This window comes from Synchiropus splendidus, chromosome 4 (genome assembly GCF_027744825.2).
Source record: "Synchiropus splendidus isolate RoL2022-P1 chromosome 4, RoL_Sspl_1.0, whole genome shotgun sequence".
Lineage (NCBI taxonomy): Eukaryota > Metazoa > Chordata > Actinopteri > Syngnathiformes > Callionymidae > Synchiropus > Synchiropus splendidus.
Window position 1 is genome coordinate 14,802,212 of NC_071337.1, and position 20,471 is coordinate 14,822,682.

The following is a 20,471-nucleotide window of genomic DNA, read 5'->3' on the forward strand; positions in this document are numbered from 1 at the left end:
ACTGTATAATGAGAAAGGGGCGTCACAACAGAGACGTTTTATGGAAAATACAAATACACTTAATTAAATAGGGATTATAATTTGAATTGTTTTAAAATCCAGTGTTGTTAGTATAAATCAGTGTATGTGGGGAAAACAAATATGTCCTAAAATAATTAATAAAAAAACAACTTAATAATCTATTAAAAACTGGTAGATGTGAATGAAAATGTTGTAATTTAAATGTACATTGTAAAAAAGGATAAATTAATGGGGGGAACCAACATAGGGTGGGTATTTCTAGAAGATAAAATGACATTTGAACAGAATACAAATGAGCAATAATAATAATAATAATAATAATAATAATAATAATAATAATAAATGGCCGCACTCACCCGCTTTTCTTTTGACCTGAGGAGGTCCTCTCAGAGCTATAGCCTCTGACTAATCTTTTTACATAACGCTTGCACAAACGCTTGCACAAAGGAGCCAGTGTCAATTGTTTGGTTAGAAGTTTATGGGTCAAAGAGACTTTTCAAGTGTGTAAATAACCCGAATGGGAAACTCAACTAACAGCGCATTGGTTGTGATAATAAATCGTCTGGAAGCCATTGCGTCCATAACGACGCAGTCAGCTCACTGCAGAACAACGTTGACAGTGTTGCAAAATAAATATTGACGTGTTGCGTTCACGGACTCGACTGAGGGATTTACGCTCGGTCACATCTGGTTCTGGTTCGGTAACAGCGGTTCCTTCATTGCCTAAAAATTCTCGGCCAGACGTCACAATCAAAACAAATCGACCACGCGGGCTTTTCCTGCAGCGGTGACGTCACGAAACCCCGCCCATTCCCCCTGCTCCCAAGTAAACATGCTACATCGCGGAACCAGTCGGTGTCGGTCGATTGACGTGCGTGTCGGGTCCGTGTCTGTGTTGTGACCCTGACGGCTGCTGTGATTTTTTTTGTTTTTCTGTCGTGCAACTTGGAAATCGGCTGCCAGCGCGATGGAGGGAGAGGCGGAAGTGAAGTCACTTGACAGACCGTCCATGTTATTATTGTTATTTTGGTAGCCCTGTGATGAGGAGACGGGCTGAGGCGGCGGTTACCACAGGTCGCCTGGAACCGACACCGCTGTCACCAGTATCGCCGCCTCGCAGACCCCGGGACCGGAGCCTCGGTGACGGCTGGGGCGGGGAGGGTGTCGGGACCCGGCTCTGCTCCACTCCGACAAACCAAAATAAACGCTGAACAGCGACAAAAACAACGTTCCACTGGTGTCTGCGCGGACCGTGACGGACGTGTCGCCGCAGACATGAACGGAATCACCAAGAGCCGGTTCGAGGTATGATAGGGAGTGGACCAGCTCCGTTTGTGTCGTGGCTTGTGTCAGTGTTTCGTGTGTGGACAAGTGTTTCTGGCGGAGTTATTTAACAGCAAACATGCAGTGGCTTCCCTGCCACAGCAGGAGACACCGGTACCGGGGAGGTGTGGGCTGCAGGACGGGACAGTGGGGCAGTGGCTGTCGCCTGAGATGACCGGCGTCAGTGAGCGAGAACTGGGCTGCAGTATGTGGTGGCACTCAGTCAGGAATCCCTGCCCCAAAACTACCCGCGGTCTGAGTCTGACGAGGATTTGAGATCAATTTGAAATAATAACAAAACACAATGTTGGTCAGCTTAGCAAGTACCATTTCAGGTGCGGAATCAAGGTGGTTTTCATGGGTGTCAGAAGAGGCAGGTCCAGCCAAGAGGCCAACTCAACCCATTTAGGACCCATGACTGCATGCAAGCCCATCGTCTCAACATGCTTAACACATATGGCAGTCCAGTGTTGTGTTTAAGTTTGATAGTATTCATAGATCTACTGTCCATGTCCCTGTAAAAGCCTGGACACTGACCAGTGGACTCACATGACTGGGATTCTGCATCAAGTCCATAGTGTGGGTGGCAAGTGTCCTCTGCTGGGCCGCATAGTATTTAACTTTCACGATGAAGATAATAGTTCAAACTTAATAGTTCATGCTGCAGACTCACTGCAAAAAGGCCATGGGTTTGAATCCTGCTCAAGGGAACTGTTGGTTTGGAATGAGCCAAGGTCACTTCTGTGTGCTGGTTTCCACTAGTGCTTTGGTTTCTGTCTGCCTCTTGCCCTGTGGAGCTGGGATAGACTCCTAGCAAATATATATTAGCATTGATGGAATAATGAACTAGTTTCACCCTAATATATAAAGACAAGTGGAATGCACTTCACTGAACTATGTTATAGATGGAATACTTGAGTAAACATATTGGATGCTGCGGTGACTATTAATGTGGTTATTCACGTTATCCCTGCCAAAAATGATAACCTTTGCCTTTGTCATTTGACATTTGTCATTTTAGTACCAATTCTTCAAAACAAATCACCGCCACGGAGGTTTCAGTTTTTGTTGCAGAGAGTTCCTGAGTTTGAGATGTTCGTGTAAAGATTTGGGGGGGTCTCTGGTGTCAGTGAGCATGTGTCAACCATGGTGGAGCAAGATCAGAATCTAGACTTTATGATCACATTTTCAGCCCAGTGACATGCTCCTGAGACGCAGGTGCTTCCTTGATGTCTGGCTGACATGACGGTATCAACTTTCCAGTTGGTTGAAGCCCTGGAGTTTTCAGGCAGGAAGGGGGCTTCAGGTTGATAACTGTTTCTTCTTGATATTTCTTGGTCTGAAAACCACTTCTTTCTGGGGACATCATGATACTTTTGGATACTCAGTGGTGTTGTTTTACACTTTTAACCAAAGATTCAAGTTGCTTTTTTGAATTTGTTTTGAACTGCTTGTAATATGTCCAATTCCTCTGCATGTAAGTGCAGCTATTAGCCATTTTGGTTTCAAATTGGAACTTAATCGCCAACCTTTCCCAGCCGTTCCAGACACTTATAATGGAGACAAAAATGTTCTTGCGTTAAAGCTATTATCTATGGACCACTGACTGACAAGAACCACTGTCAGGCGGTGAACTTCGTTAAAGACAAGAGTGGAAAGACAATGTCCATAGCATAAAGTATAATAGCTGGCTGCACGGTCGCAGCAAAATATGAATGTGATGCAGATCATATGACAACGTCCATCAATGGTCACACTCACCACTGCATGTCAAATGTGTGGTTGGTGATGAGGGTTTTCTCTGTCTGTAGTCCTTATGTGAGGAAGCAGGAGCAGGGGAGATGTGTGACGCCATGTCAACACAGCTCTAAGCTTCTTACATGAAGCCAGCGTATGTTGGAGGAGGGCCAGGCTTGCTGAGGTGTGTTACTGAGAGGAGTAAATAGCAAGGCTGATTCACTGACTAAGATAAACAATTGACTTGATTATCAGGAACACGATATGATATGTTTCAGGAGCAATATGGCACTGGGCAGTGCAGAGAGGAGCACCCTGCTGGGGAATGCTGCTCTGCTGACACAAGGGATGAAGGTACTCAAATACTTATACGATAAATGAAACACAGCCTGCATTCCAGAGATGCTTTGCACTGGTCAAGGTCTTTTGTCAATTTATGAGACTGTAATTTGGTCAACGCTCCAAACAAGACCTTGTGACCACCATCATGTGTACTCCCGCAACACGGTGTCTTTAGGAACACGTTGTTTTGACTTCTAATAAAGAGGCCCAGATGATCCAGTTCAAGTGTTTGTTACTTGTCACTTTCTTGTCCGCTATTCTTGAGTTGTTTTCTTCTCTAGTCCAGTCAACGTTACCATGCCACACTTGATACCCATTCATCCTCAACTTCAAAGTCATATCAGTTCAAGCAAGATGGCTGACTGAGGAGTTGAGGAGCAGTGCAGGGCTGGAAGTATTGATTTTTGTCAATGGTGGACACATCACTAACTTATTTGAAAAAAACATTGAAGTGGGAGCTCAGTAGAAAAGCATGAAAGGGTTCACATTTCCACATGGCAGTGGATCTAGTCTTTTTCCAAGCATATTGATTAAAAGGCACCCAGACAGCAAGTTCTGTGCTCTTTAAAGTATCTAAAACCATGATCATTTTCAGGATTACTGTGTGATCATTGTTTCCCAGGCAGGTTTTGCTGCTGATTACTATTTTGGCTCAGATCAGTTGCTGTGCAGTGATGATGAGAGGTCAAAGGTGAATGATGTGTTACAGAGGTGGTTTGGAATTAAATCTAAATTTAGTCTTAAATCCCTAACAGCCTCTGACTGTTGCTCCGCTAGTGGAACAACAGTTTCATAATAACAATCAGCCAAATACGGGGCGTACTGAGCTGCTAAATTGAAGCTTCCGTGCCTTCTCTTGTTGGACACCGGAGTCGAAACGCAATAACAAGAAAGATGTAGATTTCCGTCTTTGGGTTGTGTTTATGGTCTCCTGCCATTTGAAGATGATCTCTGTTTTGGGGATGTGTGTGTTGGATTGATCATGGCTCTGAGAAATTAGGATGGCATACAGTCAGAAGGTGATGTTTCGGTTTTTTTGAAGGCTATTGTTTTCTGTTGTTGCAACACAGATCAGGGAACGATCGGTAACTCTCATCACTACCTGCCTTAGAAGGAACCGCGACAAAGCACGGTTGGAGGGGCTTTTTATATCAAGTGACACAATCGATTATACAGAGCGAATTGACAGCGCGCTTTGGCTTTCGCCCTAACTCCACCTTCGGTCTTCTGCCACCGAAGGGGGAACATGTGCGTCTGTTGGAAGAGTAATGCGCCAATATGCGACACAGAAGGCTGACGTCAGCATTGCTCTGGCACAAAAGTCCACTTGAAAATTGTGGTTTGACGTGTGTCGCAACAGTTACTGAGGACTTTTAGATTGCTAGATTCAATTGGATTGCTGGAAAGACATTTTTTCAGCCCGAATAACTTTTCATACTGAGCCTTCCGATGGTTGACTTGTCTTCCCATTGTTCTCAGGGGTTCTTGGCAGTGATACCCAATGTATAGTTCTTGAAGAATATCATAGTGTTGATATTCCTACTTAGCATTACTACTTGGAATGGGTGCTAGTTGTGTGAGTCCACCTGAGGTTTGTGTCAATGTGAGAATAACATTTGATTAAAAGGAGTATTTTATATTATATAAAACAAGGTAGTAGTTAGCTATGGCAGTTACGTTTCATTTGCGCCTCACTGTCATATCTAATATTGCGATCGATTCCTGAGTAGGGCGAGGGATTATTTCACCACTTGTTTTGTGTAAAGCAATGAACACCTACTGGTCATTGCGTCGTTTTCCCCTAAAGCTTTACCTTGTATATCCTCTTCATTGCATCTTTAAAGATTCGTCGGATTTGGCTTTTCCACGACGTGGTGTGAGTGTACATTTTCTATGTTTAGAGCGGAGGTTTATTCGCTTGAGTCTGCTCTTCATGGGTAAAGGAGGCCGAGTAATGCGATGAGGCTCATTGAATAACTGCCTTTGTCTTCAGACGCCTCTCAACGCAAAATAAAGTCTCATCCTCCCCGCACCTTTCATTACTACATCTCTCCCTCTCATGTGCGATTGTTCCTACATTGCTGCTCTCTCTGTTGACATGTCTGTCTGATCCGGGCTTAAAAATGAGTGCCTGTGTGTGTGTGCGTCACAGCGGGGAGTCCTCTCATTAGTCCCCGTTTGTCTTTCAGGTTATAAATGTATAAAGTGGTGGGAGGCGTGTGCAGAGGCGCTGTAAATGTTTGTCATTTAAATTCATGCTTCATTCTCCTCACCCACAAAACTGCGCCTCCGCTTTTGACACAGAGATGCACGGCTTGAATCACCTGTGTGAGAATGTATGCATTTTGGTGCGAGTTCCCTTTCAGCAGATGGCCAGACTTCCTGTTGGACTAATTGAGATGATCACTGTCACCAGGCTGACCAGCCCACTAAGCTCCCAAGACGACAACGTGGGAAGACAATTGTCATGTCAGCCTGTTCTTTTTCTGTCCCATAAAGCAAAAGCAAAGCCTTATTTAATCGCCTTATTTTACACGTCCCAATTAGTAGAATCTGCCCGGGTGAGGCAAATTTTGCTGCAATTCAGAAATGTGCTCCGTATACTGTCTGCATGGTGAGGACGCCCGGAGATCACATTCTGTCATTCCAACGTCATTCTGCTGGAGAACTGCAAAATCTCTAATCCAACAAGTGGAAATTTAAATGAGTGTCCTCTTCGATATCCATTCATTAGTTTGAGAATGAAGACCTGGACACCTTGTGTCTGATCCCCATAGTTTTGTCACTCACTGGCCACTCTGGTTTCCTCCCACAATGATAACTCATGTTTATGGTGGCCAGTAGATTTTGTGTTATGTTGTATATGGTTTTGCATTGAACAAAATTCTGACTCTCTCAAGATGAACGCTCCATGGTAACTGTTCTGGTTGGATTCTAAATGTTAATAAAGCTTCATCGTAGCTGTATCTTTATTTCCTACTTTTGGTTGCTATTCATATTGTTGTTTTTGTGTTTGTTAATTTTGATCAGTCAGGTACTACTTGACCACTCAGCGGTTAATGCAACAGATCAATTTTATGCTATCAAGCTTAATTTCTGAGCCAAACCTTGAGATCGTGCTCTTGTGTCTTCACAGGTCTTCTCCAACAGTGATGAAGCCCCAATTAACAAAAAACTCCCAAAAGAGCTCCTGCTTAGGTAAGTTTTACAACATACGCACCTGCAATCCTTTGTTTTGCATCATTTGCTGTTTTCAATTCAGATGTTTCATGGCTAGTATCATAATGATGTTCACGTGTTTTCTATTTATTTATTCTCTGATTGTAACTACAAGTAACATCCGACTTATGACCTGCTCGACTTACTTCCACCTGTACCACAGCCAGAAGATGCTTATTTTCTTTTTTATTTTTATTCAATGTCTGGCACAGCAGCACGTACGACAGTTATGGCAGCACAGTATCCCAGCATCTCACTCTCTACAGTAGTATCTATAACCCTCGCGTCGGCTATTTTGAATGGGATTCGACTTACATCCAATCTGACTTACGACCGGTTAGCCGGAACCGATCGTGGTCGTAAGTCGGATGTTACTTGTACTTGGGTATCTCCTTAAACCTTACCTGTGGGATTGTTAGGTGTAAGCGAGATGTTCTTTTGGTCCATCGCAGCCTTAAGTTTTCTTTAGTTTTTGCTAGTTTTCTGTCTCTCTATTGCCTCTTATTAACATTTTGAAATGAGATTTATATTGTCATTATTCAATCTGTCTCCCCTGCTCTCAGAAAGAAAACAGTTGCCAGACATTTAGGAAACAATGTTGAGCTTCAGGTTGAGATTAATGGGAAGTGTATCTTAAAATGACTGCCAACCAGCAAAAAAGCCTGACTGGGGCCGATGTGGTTTCTCTACTCCTGGTTCCTGTCATGTCTGCTGTCAGATGACAGACTGATTCGTGCTGATGTTGTGGTTGATATGTGCACTGTAGTAGCAGCTGTAGGATATGTGTATTTTAAATTTTTTATTGATTCTACAGTAAAAATTGAACCTTGATTATCATGTAAAGAAGGTTTACAGATCTGCCTCGAGTTGCAGTGAGTCAGCTAGATTCCTCGGACTGAGGGGAACCACAGTGATAGAGGTTTGGAGTAATAGATGATTTGGCTCCTCCGTGGATTATGGTTACGTATCCCAGTTAAGCAATTTATTTTAATCAAAGATTATGAGCTGGAGCTGCGTTCAAGATCCGGAGCATTCTGCACAACCCATCCATCTCTCTCTCTCTGACGTCCCTCCATCTGCAAACATTTATATCAGAAGCTGTTACCAGCCAAGAAAACCATTTTAGTTTGCGTGAAAGACAAATGTGCCCTTATGCTTTAAATAGAGTGAGCATATCTGGAGGATATTCCACACTCCTCCCTTAGCTTTTCATCTTCTTAATAATTTTTTTTGCCCTCTTTGTTTGTGTGAACCAGTGGCCTTTCCATTAATAACTCAAACATTTTAGAAGCAAGGTCATGCATTGGATACATTTAAACTAGACACGAAACTGAGTGACCTACAGACCGACATTTTTCTCGATGACCCATAAAAATGACTGCAGCGTTCTGGAAGCCAGGTGAAGCCAGTTGTTGTGGTCAGGTGGAAGTGGCGCAGGTCTACGAAAACACTGCTCGGCCGTCGCAAATGATGCGTGTGTGTGAATGTATGTGTGTGCTATAAATAGCTTGTCCTCGCTGGTGGGGAATTCCGCAGTGCTGTAATCTAGTGATACTCCAGCTGTGCACCGCAGAGACAGCTAGCGCAGCTTACTATATGCACAGATTCACTGGCGGATGCTAACGCAGGCTCTCGCATGAACTCACTGTAGCTGCTGGGATATTGACACACTCGAGACTGAATAAGTCAACTGAGGTCACTGAAGGAAAGTGCCTGGATTGGAGGGAGTTTGCCTTTTTCCTGAGTGTCATTTAATAAACCATTCAATGTGTTGGCCACTTAAATCTCAGACAGCTGTGCTGATACTGACAAATGTAATAACAGTAATAATAATAATAATAATAATAATAATAATAATAATAAAACAGCAAATCACAAAAAGGTGAATAGGAAGAGATTGAAGCTAAAGAGACAATAAATACCATGATGAGTAAAAGTAACCAATTTATAAAATCCTCTTTATGAAAGTGATGAAGAAGATACAGGCTCTACGATTGATGTGGGTCAGCACTTCAGTGATGCAACTGCCATCAAATCAAGACTGGATTTGAAACAAATACCTTAGTTTTAGAAGAAAGTTCTTAACACAGGAATGCAGTAATACTGGCGTGATTTTTGTCTGTTATAAACAAAGCTGCTCTGTTTTTGAATTATTGTGTGATAGATATATAGATATTTATACACACCAAGTGATGAGTGCATTTTCATTGCTCAGTGGCTCATTTGTGGTGGAAGTACTGATTCATAGTTTTACCAAATGAAATGATGGCCTTTGTATGATCCAGACAGGAAATTTTGGAAAAACTCCTGCATCTTGACCTGTTATGTTTGTGTTGCATAAGTAATCTGCAGTTTGTACCATTCTGAATGTTTTCATAGCCTTTGTTGCTAGAGTTACTAGTTGTAGCATATAGAAGACATTTTGCCCGTCCTCTTTCCCAGCTGCCTCAGAATTCTGAGAGAGAACTGATGAAGCATTTGTGTATGCATTGTGCTGATTTTCCTTGAAAATACTTGTCCTGTAGAGGTATTTTATTGTCCTGCATAGACAGCACGTCAACAAGTGTGTCGCACCGCCCTGCCTTAAATGAGAGCTGCCACGCTTTCAGGAAATATGGTTTCCTTTTAAATATGAACTCCCATGTGAGCAAACGTATTTAAACTAAGTGGAAACATGAAAACTTTTGGACATGAGCATGAAGGATTTCAGTGTGTTTTTTCACGGAAAAATCCCAAAAGAAACATGTATAACATAATAACTGAAATCCGTCGCTCGCGGTCTCTCACCCAGCCGGACATATGAAGAGACAGACAGTGTGAGGACGGCTGCAGACTGGAGAGAAGTCTTCATCTCATGATTAAAAACTAGCGTTTTTATTGTCACCAGCTCAGTAAATGTCAAAACTTTCCCCACCGCTTCAATGTTTTTCTATTGCAGCTTGACTGCTACGTGTGGCTAACAGCAGTAAGACTTTTCAGTTTTTAAAGATTTCCAAAAAAATAGTAAAGCATTCACTTCAAGTGTCATTATTGAACCCATGTTTTTTTTATTTGTGTGGTCTCCAAGGATCCTTGGTGACTAGTCGATGCATTTGCATCTGAAGTGCCTGAGGTGCCTCAACTGTCCGCAGATAAAGAGCGGCTGATTTTGTTCTGTAGCGTCATGCTCTGACAGTGAATTGCTGATGGGGATGATTCGTATTTTTCTCACAGGCATTTGTATCATTGTACTAACATATGTTGTGAAATGAAAACAAAAGAAGAGATGCTGCATCATAAATCTGTCTTTACTTGTGCACTAATGAAACAGAATCACTCTCCAAGTTCTTTCGTGTAGACCTGATCATCCTTCTCACTGACCATGCCAAAGAGTTGTTTGTGTAACCCGTGCTTCCCCCCCACCCCTCCCACCCCCCGTTCTGTCAGTGTTATGCATGTCAGCAACTGTGCACTATGTCCATTTGAGCAACCTTGTCAGTCATTCAACCCGCACCATGATTTTAAAATGGTTCTTTCACCCAGAAGCACTGACTCAGCGCCCACCATCACCCAAAATTCATATCTGACACGAGTTACTATAGCAACCAGTCTCGACACCAGACTCACGGTGTGGGCTGGGCACTTTTATAAGCTTGAAGAACCAGAAATATAAGTTTGACTGCAGATCATTGGAATATGAAGGTGTCGAACATACATTTATGTGTTTTCTTACATTAGGACTCACAAATCTTAGTAATATTCTGTCACTAATTCTCCTCAACTTCTGCAGTTTAATAAACATATTTGACTTCACAAGAAAATTCCTTTCCTCTTTGTTGATCCCAGTATATTTGAGACCATAGTTTTCCCTTTCACAAAACTACTAAGTCATAGCCGAAACTGCTATATGCTACGTTTTAATCTTGTTTATGACGGAAAGAAGAAAAGAAACAAACAAGGGTATTTATGTTTCATTACCTTCACCTGGGTCAAAATCACAAAGTCAATGGGCTTTGACTAGGGCATCATGGAAATCGAATTTGGCCCTCTGTCTTTTTGGATGTTCTCCAGACTCTGATGCTGTTACCAGACCACAGAGCTTACTCAGCATTCTTTATTTCGGTGTGAGAAAGACGTCACTTCCTCAAGTGACTGGGGGAAAGGGACATTTTGTGAATGCTTCATGAGACCGTACCTTAGAAAGATATTGCAACACCCATTTCTCCTCGACTTTATCAAAGCCTTGGCTGCCTCAGGAGGCCTTTTCTTTACACAACCCTTAGCCACAAAGACCCGTGTGTGTTGATGTGAAGTCAGCCAGGGTCAGCTGAGGTTAAAAGGCTTGATGACTCCAGTCGGTCGGCTTTGTGTGTGACAAAGGTATTAATGCTGCAACTCATAGAGTCTAATCTCCGCAAATCGCGCTTGTCCTCATGTATGAGTGCAGTTGTCCATCAGATAGAAGTTGGCCTGTCTGAGTGCCACAGATTACACATTGGCAGATTATTGGATTGAACTGACCCACTGGCCTGCTCACGCGCTAGTTAATTGAGAGGCTCCTAACACTCGTGCGTTCTCCCATGCATCAAAAGAGCAAAGAGAAGTGTTGTTTTTGAATTTGCATGGAATATTTTTGTGGGGTTTTATTTTAATCATATGTTTCGTGTAACGTCTGTTCTAGAATATTCTCCTATTTGGATGTGGTAACCCTCTGTCGGTGTGCGCAGGTGTCCAAGGTAAGATGGTTCTTTTTCTTTACAATATCATTGGCATATGGGGATTCCAAAATGGCTGCTGTTGTTGAGAGATCATGCCATTGTCTGAAACATAAATGACACGTGTAAATAAGTGTGTGTTCTTCCTACCATCTCGTGGATTCACAGACCAAATTGTTGTCAGGTGGCCTGATATAAGGCCGCAGTACTGCCGTCATCTCAATCACATTCACGCCTTGACAATGAGGGAGTCTCCGGCCTTACACCTCTGTCTGACCCACTTGTTTGCTTCTCCCACAACCTCCCAGGCATGGAATGTCCTGGCACTGGACGGCAGTAACTGGCAGAAGATCGACCTGTTCAACTTCCAGACAGACATAGAGGTGAGGCTTTGTTGCACTTGATGCATTGAATCGTGTACGGTAAGCACACGTCACAAGGCTATTCAAAAGCTAAATTCTGTGTCATTGCATCTGTGCTTCTGACTTCACAGCGAGTCATTTTGCTCCTCTCCTTTCAGGGCCGGGTGGTGGAAAACATTTCAAAGCGTTGTGGCGGCTTCTTGAGGCAGCTGAGCCTCCGAGGCTGCCTCAGTGTGGGAGACGCCTCCATGAAGTGAGATTTCCTTCCAGCTGTTTTCACTCTGTTGGTGTCAACGGCAGCTCCTTCGTTCAGCACTTAAAAAAAAAAATGCTTCGCCTCTCACAAGAGGATGGTTTCCCCTCATTTCTGCACGATTGTTTTTCAGTGCATTAAGCAGAGGCTAATACACTTACAAAGTTCACAATTTATATGTTTCACCGCTTGGGTTAAATAACTCGTCTATAGTTGAAAAGTAAGCCTCAGTGTTAAACAATGCAGGTTCAGCTACTTAAAGTATTTTGCAACATTCTCTTTTAGTGTCTAAAACATTTGAAAAATATTTGTCTCTAACCTCACCAGCCACTGCAGTTGCTATCAACAGTTTTATAGAAAGCTATTAGTGGCAGCAATTCTAGAAAAAAGGTTGAGACTGAGCTCCAAGTAAAGCAGTAAAAACAACAAGTGTTTCAAAAGAGGAATCTGCTGATCTGTTTTCGCCCGGCTGTGATCTTTCCGCGTGATGACGTGCAAAGGTCGCTTGTGATCGATTTTATCACCTAGATCTCTTTGACAGTTGTTCCGCGACAAAACAGATGACTGCTCTGTTAGCATATGACTCCTTATCAATCCTCTCCACGACACCTCTTCCCCCATCTCCACTTTTGCTCAGGACATTCGCTCAGAACTGCAGGAACATCGAAGTGTTGAACCTGAACGGCTGCACTAAGATCACAGACAGCACCTGCCTCAGCCTGAGCAAGTTCTGTTCCAAACTAAAACACCTCGACCTCACATCCTGCGTGTCCATCAGCAACCACTCGCTCAAGGCCCTCAGGTAACCCCCCAGCGCTCTTCCCGCTCCCACCCCCTTAATATTGTTAAACCCTTGACAGTGATGGGAGACACATGGTTTAACTCAGCAAACACTGCTTGTGTTCCATCAAATAGTTGTTTTTATGTGTTTACTCAGTGATGGCTGCAGAATGTTGGAGACGCTGAACCTCTCATGGTGTGACCAGATCACTCGTGATGGAATTGAGGCGCTGGCCAGAGGCTGCGCTGGTTTACGAGCTCTGTTCCTCAGAGGCTGCACACAGGTATCTTGGCACCGCATTATGACCACCTCCGTACTGTTCCTTAGAGCCCATCTATGATGTAATATTTGGATATTTAGACTTCATTCTTGGATTTGCTGCAGCTTATTCCTGAATAGAGTCAGAGGGAGACGAGAGGGGTTTTCTAAACAAGGTGCCCACATGGGCGAACAACCATTCATGCGCACACTCTCCTTTGGAGTTTATTTTGATATTGCTGTATGACAGATCAAAAATGTGCTGTGAGTTAGTGCCAAGATAAGTTACGAAGTTAGTATCTATATTACTGTGAGTTTTTGTCTGTAATTACAGTCAGTGTAGCAATAAGACAAAAAGCTCAACTGAATTATAACATGGTAAAAACTGTAAAATGAGACAAATAGGCAAGGTGAAATGATATATTTGCATCTCACACTATTCTATATATTTACTCTATATACTGTATTTACATCAGATGTCTGAAGACTTTAGTCAGTTGCTCCTGAATAGTTCACCTGTGTGTGTTTGTTGCAGCCCCTTTGTGGATCAGTAAACTGTAGATGCATCTACATGCAAGGTGTCATTGAAAAGCTCTGGGATTTCTTAAAATTCCTGTTTATTGCACATGGGTTAATGTTCTGAGAATCTTACCTCACTATTAAATAGTGAAGCGGGAATAGACTCATGAATGTGCTCTGTGTTTGGCGTCCCTAATGCGGAAGTGCTGGGAACCACTGTGATGAGTTCATGAGTGCAGAAAATATTGAGGTGGTCTGAGTATGTCCTGCTGATCGGAAGCCCGGGGGCCGACCAGGGACAGATTACCTCTCTTCCCCAGAAGAACTGTGGCGTACTTCGCGACCAAACTTGGATACACTGAAGTGGAGAAATGGATAGAAATGAAATCCGTCAGTTGTGACTCTTCTATTGGAGTCCTCGCTGAGTGAATCAAATAGAATTGAAGTGACATTCGTGTTTTGCCGGAAAATCAATCACAAATGGGATTAACAACTTTTTCTGTTGGTTGTCCCCAAATGCAAACTTAACAAGCTTGTATTGAATCACGGCTGCTTTTATCTTCCCACAGCTCGACGACGGAGCATTGAAGCACCTTCAGAAACACTGCCCCGAACTCACAACCATCAACATGCAGTCCTGCACGGTGGGGCTGCTCTTTTGATGGGAGCAAACAGTCATTTCCCTTGATGAGTCGAGTGTGTCTAATCTGTTCTGTGTGTGTGTGTGTGTGTTCTCCAGCAAATCACAGATGAAGGCCTTGTTAGTTTATGTCGAGGATGCCACAAACTACAAATCCTCTGCGTGTCGGGCTGCAGCAACATCACCGATGCCTCCCTGAATGCACTGGGACTCAACTGCCCTCGACTTAAGTGAGAAACATACTGCACTCGTACACACGCACACATACACTCACACACACAAGTCCACACGCTGGTGTCCCTATTTTTGTGAGGATCTCTCATTTACCGCTTTCCCCAGCCTCTCACCCTTAACTTAACCATCTAAAACTAATGGCAAATTTAAACCAGGACTCTGATCCAAACTTACTTAATTATAATGTCCCAGTTATTTTGACATTTTCACCCTCAAAACTCTATGTGGACCAGCCAAAAATGTCCACACAAAGCAAAATGTCCTCATAAGATCAGTGTCTTGTCAAAGAGTGGTCTAAACAAGAATATTAATACATGTACGCACACACACACACATTTGTTTTTCTGTCCTTCTGGGAACATTGTGAGGTTTCTCATTACCATAATGCTTTCCCCAGCCTCTCACCCTAAACCTATCCATCCAAAACGAATAGCTAACCTTAACCAGGACTCTGAACCAAACTGAAACCCGGTTATAATGAATCAGTAAGTCTTCGTCCTCAAACTGAGGCTTAACCTCATGGGGCCCAGCCAAATGTCCCCACAATGTCATACACAAGGATAGTGTTTGTCAAGAATTGGTCCCCACAAAGAAGGATAAACAAGCCCAGGCCCCCACACAGTCCTGTTTTAATATTTTTGTGAGGACCTCTCATTGACATAATGCTTTCCTCAGCCTCTCACTCTCCTTACGTTTACCATCCAAGACACATGGATTACCTTAACCAGGACTCTGAAGCAAACTTAAACCTAATTGTAGTTCATAAAACTACTTTTACTGATGTTCTAACCCTCTAAACCTTGTGAAGGCCAAAATGTACTCACAAACAAAATGTCCTCACAAGAAGGTAGCTTGTCAGGAGTCTGGCAAAACATGCCCACACAGCCATGGACTGAAATTTGGGCGTATCTGTTCACTTTCACTGCAGGTTGCAACTGATCGTGGTCATGTTGTGAAATGGCTACTTGTTTTCAATTCAGTCCATTATGAGCCACTCACTCTGTTGATAGTGTCGGCCCACTGAGGTTGAGTACACACAATCAAACTGATCTCCCTTAAGACCGTAGTTTTCCTCTGTGCACTGGTGATTATCAATTATTCATCACAAGTCATCTGCTGTGGTTTTTACGTAGATTTAAAAACATGATGAGCAATCACTCAACACAGGTGAGCCACGCACAAGGGACATTTTTGGCCCTTGGCAAGATGTTCAAAAGTGACAGTGAGTGACAATGCATTGATGCTAACAGCTAAATACAGGAAAGGTTTTCCTGTCAGCTCATCCATCTCGGTGCAATCTGAGGGATGAAAAATGGGCAGAGAGAAGTTGAATTCTCATCATTCTGCCCTGTTTTAATGTGTTTTCTTTTCCCAGACAAATTGCCAGCTTTAGGTGTTTCTTAATGAAGATAAGATACAGTAAGAGTAGAGTTATTGAATGAACATTTAATAGCTTGTGACTCTCCCTAACAAAACACTCTTGGCACAAGAAGTTTCTAAGGCAGAAGTGAGCAATGACATTTCCAGGCCACATTAGAAACTGTAACTGTTGTGAGGGGCCGTCATCAAAAGAAAGAATGAAAAGAAAAGGCCAATGAAAAGAAGAAAATGATAGTCTTCTAACAAGAACATGCTGTATTTACTGTTGAAGTGGTGGCAGAAGTGACTAAAAGAGACAGAAAAATTACAACATATCAGTTATAGTTTTTGTCTGACATCAAAAGGGCCACGAAAATACAGGCATCTGGCCGCATATGGCCCCCGGGCCGCACTTTCCCCTGGTCAGTGGCTTATTTTAATTGCTTTGTTTTTCTGAGTTAAAGAAAGTACATACATTCTTCTGAAGATATTCTACCTCTCCTCCTCATATTTGTCCTTCTTCATTTCCACCTCTTTCTCCTCCCCCCCATCTTCTTCTTCTTTTTTTCTCAATGAGAGCATTACTTTAATCTGACTTCCAGGCGCCACTTCATCTTCAACTTTTCTAAAACGTCTGTTTCTGTGTGATGACAGGATCCTAGAAGCCGCGCGGTGCTCCCATGTGACCGATGCTGGTTTCACAGTCCTGGCCCGGGTGAGAGCCATCACGAGTCTGTTTAATGGAATTACGACGGCTGTTTCTTTTATCCCAAATGTTGAGAATATTTCTTTCTATTTGCAGAACTGTCACGAGCTTGAAAAAATGGACCTTGAAGAATGTATTTTGGTAAGATGAAGCTGATTTGAAGCCCCACCATAAACTCCATGTAAAAAACCTGTTTCTCCTGCAGGTAACAGATAACACACTTGTCCAGCTGTCTATCCACTGTCCTCTCCTGCAAGCTCTGGTAAGCACCGGCTCACCCATCTGAATGAAACACATGGAGGAATCTTTTCGGAGTGTTGATGTCTTCTATCTCCGCTGGACAGTCCCTGTCCCACTGCGAGCTGATCACAGATGATGGCATCCGGGCACTCAGCAGCAGCACATGTGGTCAAGAGCGCCTCACTGTGGTGGAGCTGGATAACTGCCCCCTCATCACCGACGTCACCCTGGAGCACCTGAAGAGCTGCCATCACCTGGAGCGCATCGAGCTCTACGACTGCCAGCAGGTCACCCGAGCCGGTATCAAGAGGATTCGGGTGAGTGTGGCAGATGATATGCCATCAGTAACTTAACAGCCTGACTAGTTTCAGCTGCAAAGAAGTGGAGATGATCAGAAATTCAACCAAGTTAAAAAAGAGAAATGTGTGGAAATTGAGCTGTCAAAGGTTCTCATCATACATACTGTATATTGATGTAGGAGGAGGGCCATCACTGCACCATATAATTCAGGGCTTGCTGTAAGTAAATGTCAGCTTGAACTCCAACACCTCACATCACCAAGCCTACTGTCTTTTTTTGATGCGGAGGACCGACACTTATACTCCGAGCCCCTCCCTGAAGACTCTTAAGCCCTTTGCCTCAGCTATATCTATAGATGCTGCAGCCTCTCACTCAGTTGCTGAAATCAGACTTTACTTTACGGTAACAAATGATCAACTAAGCCTTTTAATGCGTCGCGTTTTTCATGATTTCTTAAGTTCCAACTTCTGTTTGCCTCACAGGCTCATCTCCCTGAGATCAAGGTTCATGCCTACTTCGCCCCGGTTACTCCGCCCCCCTCAGTTCACGGAGGAGGCCAGCGCTTGTGTCGCTGCTGCATCATCCTCTGACAGTGGAGGGCCAGGGGTGGACACCTCTGTTTGCAGGTTCTGCTGCTCTAAATTGGGGTAAACGAACAATGCGCTGGTGTAGGTCCAGGGGAGAGGAGGGGCCGGATCCATTCGCTGCTCCTGACTGTCGATCGATGCACTGACTGATCCTTTCAGTGAGCCCTCCTCTCCTCTCCCCTGTTCACAGTGTGGAATCGGATAAAACGACGGAACAAGTTTTCCTCTCTGTATCTTTCTTTCTTACCAAACGGACTAATGGCACATGAAGGATACAAAGTGCTCCAGGAACATCTTTAAAATGACAGAAAAAAAAATGCACGCTGCTTTCAATCTGCAGTCGAAACCCGAGCATCATACATGCACCAAGCTTGGAAGGATGGAACAAAGGAAGATCCATGTTGGTGGTAGAAGTTCACTTTCCACAGTATACCAGTCTGAAAAAAGCAGAACAGCATTCCCATCAGGCAGTGCCACAGTGGAGATTCTTGTTTTAATGGATACAAAATAGACTCAGGTTTTGGAATCCCTCAGTTGGGACCGGCTGTGGGGGCTGGTGTTGGGCGGTCTGGCAATCTTTTGATGTGATTAGACATGAAAGCTGGGACTCGGTTTGATACGCACTGTAGAGAGGTGCACTCTGAGTTCAATTCTAGTTTCAGTTTTCTAATCCCAAATTGGGAAACCTAAACCTTATTACAGATAATGGAGAGTTCAAATATCATTTTTTCTTTAATGGGGCAAATTAATTGAAAGTACTACATCGCAGAAGAACATCAACCCAGCACTGGCTATATGCAGTTTTCCATTCACATTGAAAGCAACGTTTGTGCAGCTTGAAATGAAACGCCCACTGCCTTGATTGAAAACATTAGAGACTATCTGCCATATTTGGACGTGGACTTCAGTGATGAGCTGTGTGGGATCCAGCATGACTCCCTGTGGAATATCATTCTCACCCATCAACTTGGTGACACCTTCCTGTGTTGTGCTCAGAACAACTTTGAGGACAAAGTGCGAGGAAGCTGCAGTACACATTCGAGAACGGAGGTGGACGATGTAGAGCGGTCTGGAACTTCTACTGAGATTTGTACAGAAAACGTTTTGCATTGAGGAAAAAAAAGAACTACATGCCTAGAATGGAGATACGCAACAGTTTTGTTATTCCATTGTAGATGTCCAAAAAGAGGAGACACAATCCAGCTTTTTATGTGGAAAAAAAAAAGAATTCTATTTACAAAAAGAAGAGTATTATGACGCCTCTGCTGTGTCTGAGTGTCGATGTCAACATGATCCAACCCTGGCAGCGGCTCTGTACGTCAGCTCCTGTACATCCTGGATTAGCCCAGTAACACACACGTTTACTACTTACAGAATGATCTGCAGGTAAACACCTATGTTTCGGTCAGAGTAAAGGAAAAAAAAACAGTTGACAGATGTATCTAATTAAATAGAAAGCATCTAGAAACTATATATTTCCAATCAAGTGGTTATGGAAATAAGAGTCGAGCTTTTATCTCAAGGATGAAACTAAGCGTCCAAACATCTGATGCACAAATATATGTCAAATATCAATCAAAGGTTTGATTGATATTTGACCAGGAACCAAACTGTATTTGATTGTAGTTTTCAAATTTGTGGAAATGTCACTGAAAGGTTTTGATATCAGCACTGTGTTGGTCCAGCTTGTGTGAAGGCAGCCGCAGACGCAGCAAGTCCAGATATTATGAAGTTTTATTGTGCTACCTTTCTCAACATCTTTGAGTTCTCTTTCTAAAAAAAGCCACCACTGGAGAGCTTAGAGTTCATTTTGCATTGTTGTCCTCATTCAAATGAATCTGAGCTGAAATAGAAAAGGAAATGTGGTCGAGGGTGCGTGTGGCAGGAAGATCAAAAGAAGTTGCTTCTTTATTGCCTTCATGTCCACTGAAAGACAGGAGTCAGAATGATTCTAATATACGTCTACCTTTATTCCACGTTATATTTTTTACTGTAACTGAAGTGGGGCTCCATCTAGCGATTGTTTGACTGCTGCTGACACAGTCATTTAAACAATTTGTTACATGTTGTTTTATAAACTTACATTTTATTTGTTCAAAATGGGGTTTTAACAGTATGTTATACTTCAGACCCTTTGACGGCAGTTCTGTAAGCCTCTGACTGTAGACTGAGGTGACCTCACACCACACCTCACATTGGCTGAAGCATGAGCAACTCATTTGATTCAATTATGGTCGATTCATCGTTGCAGTCCTAAACTTATGTTACCTTATTTTCTTTTCTTCCATGCAATTCTGTTTTGTTTTTGGAATATCGATCTTTAAACGAGAGCTCAGGTGATGAAAACATTGGCTAAGAGGAAGCTTAAACTGATGAAGGGCTGTAGCTGTAGCTGCCCTTCCGTTCCAGGCCCAACATGCAAGCTGTCCAAAGTGGTGCTGAACAGAGGGTGTTTTAAATTTAAGAGTAGTGACAGAGGGCGTGACAAAGATCAATATCACTTGGTGACAGTCTAAAAAGCTTGAAATACACAAGGCCTTGGTCTGTTTGATTGATGATGCGTGGAATATAACGTTCCTTTTATCTTCATTATACTAGCAACTACTACTATCAGGAGCTCACTGGTCGAGCTGAGAGATTGGCAGGATCTTGGATTGGAATTAGAATTGTGGGAATAAGAAAAAAATGGATTTGACTGGCTGTGACACTAACTCCCTCTCATTGTCAGATGTTTTAACCCTTTTCGAGAAAACCAAGGAAAGAATAAAGTGAATAATGTGTCTTCAGTGTGTGATTTCTTTCAATGTGTATCTGTTAACTCAGCTGATGTCACGGGGCAATGGATATATGGCTTGAGAAACGTGGAGCTTATTTAAGGCAGAAGCGGTTTTGACCT

At 43.0% G+C, this 20,471-nt stretch overlaps 1 protein-coding gene across 1 annotated transcript; it reads left to right on the top strand.

The window, feature by feature from the left end:
* Window positions 1–848: 848 nt before the first annotated feature.
* On the top strand, window positions 849–20,356 carry fbxl2 (F-box and leucine-rich repeat protein 2). Its single transcript, XM_053862609.1, has 14 exons — window positions 849–1,326; window positions 6,560–6,621; window positions 11,303–11,357; window positions 11,645–11,719; window positions 11,857–11,951; window positions 12,589–12,753; window positions 12,889–13,015; window positions 14,079–14,153; window positions 14,249–14,379; window positions 16,397–16,457; window positions 16,545–16,589; window positions 16,654–16,710; window positions 16,793–17,005; window positions 17,471–20,356. Exons 1-14 carry the CDS (start codon window positions 1,297–1,299, stop codon window positions 17,576–17,578), a joined length of 1,299 nt encoding a protein of 432 aa, XP_053718584.1. The 5' UTR covers window positions 849–1,296; the 3' UTR covers window positions 17,579–20,356.
* The last annotated feature ends 115 nt before the right edge of the window (window positions 20,357–20,471 follow it).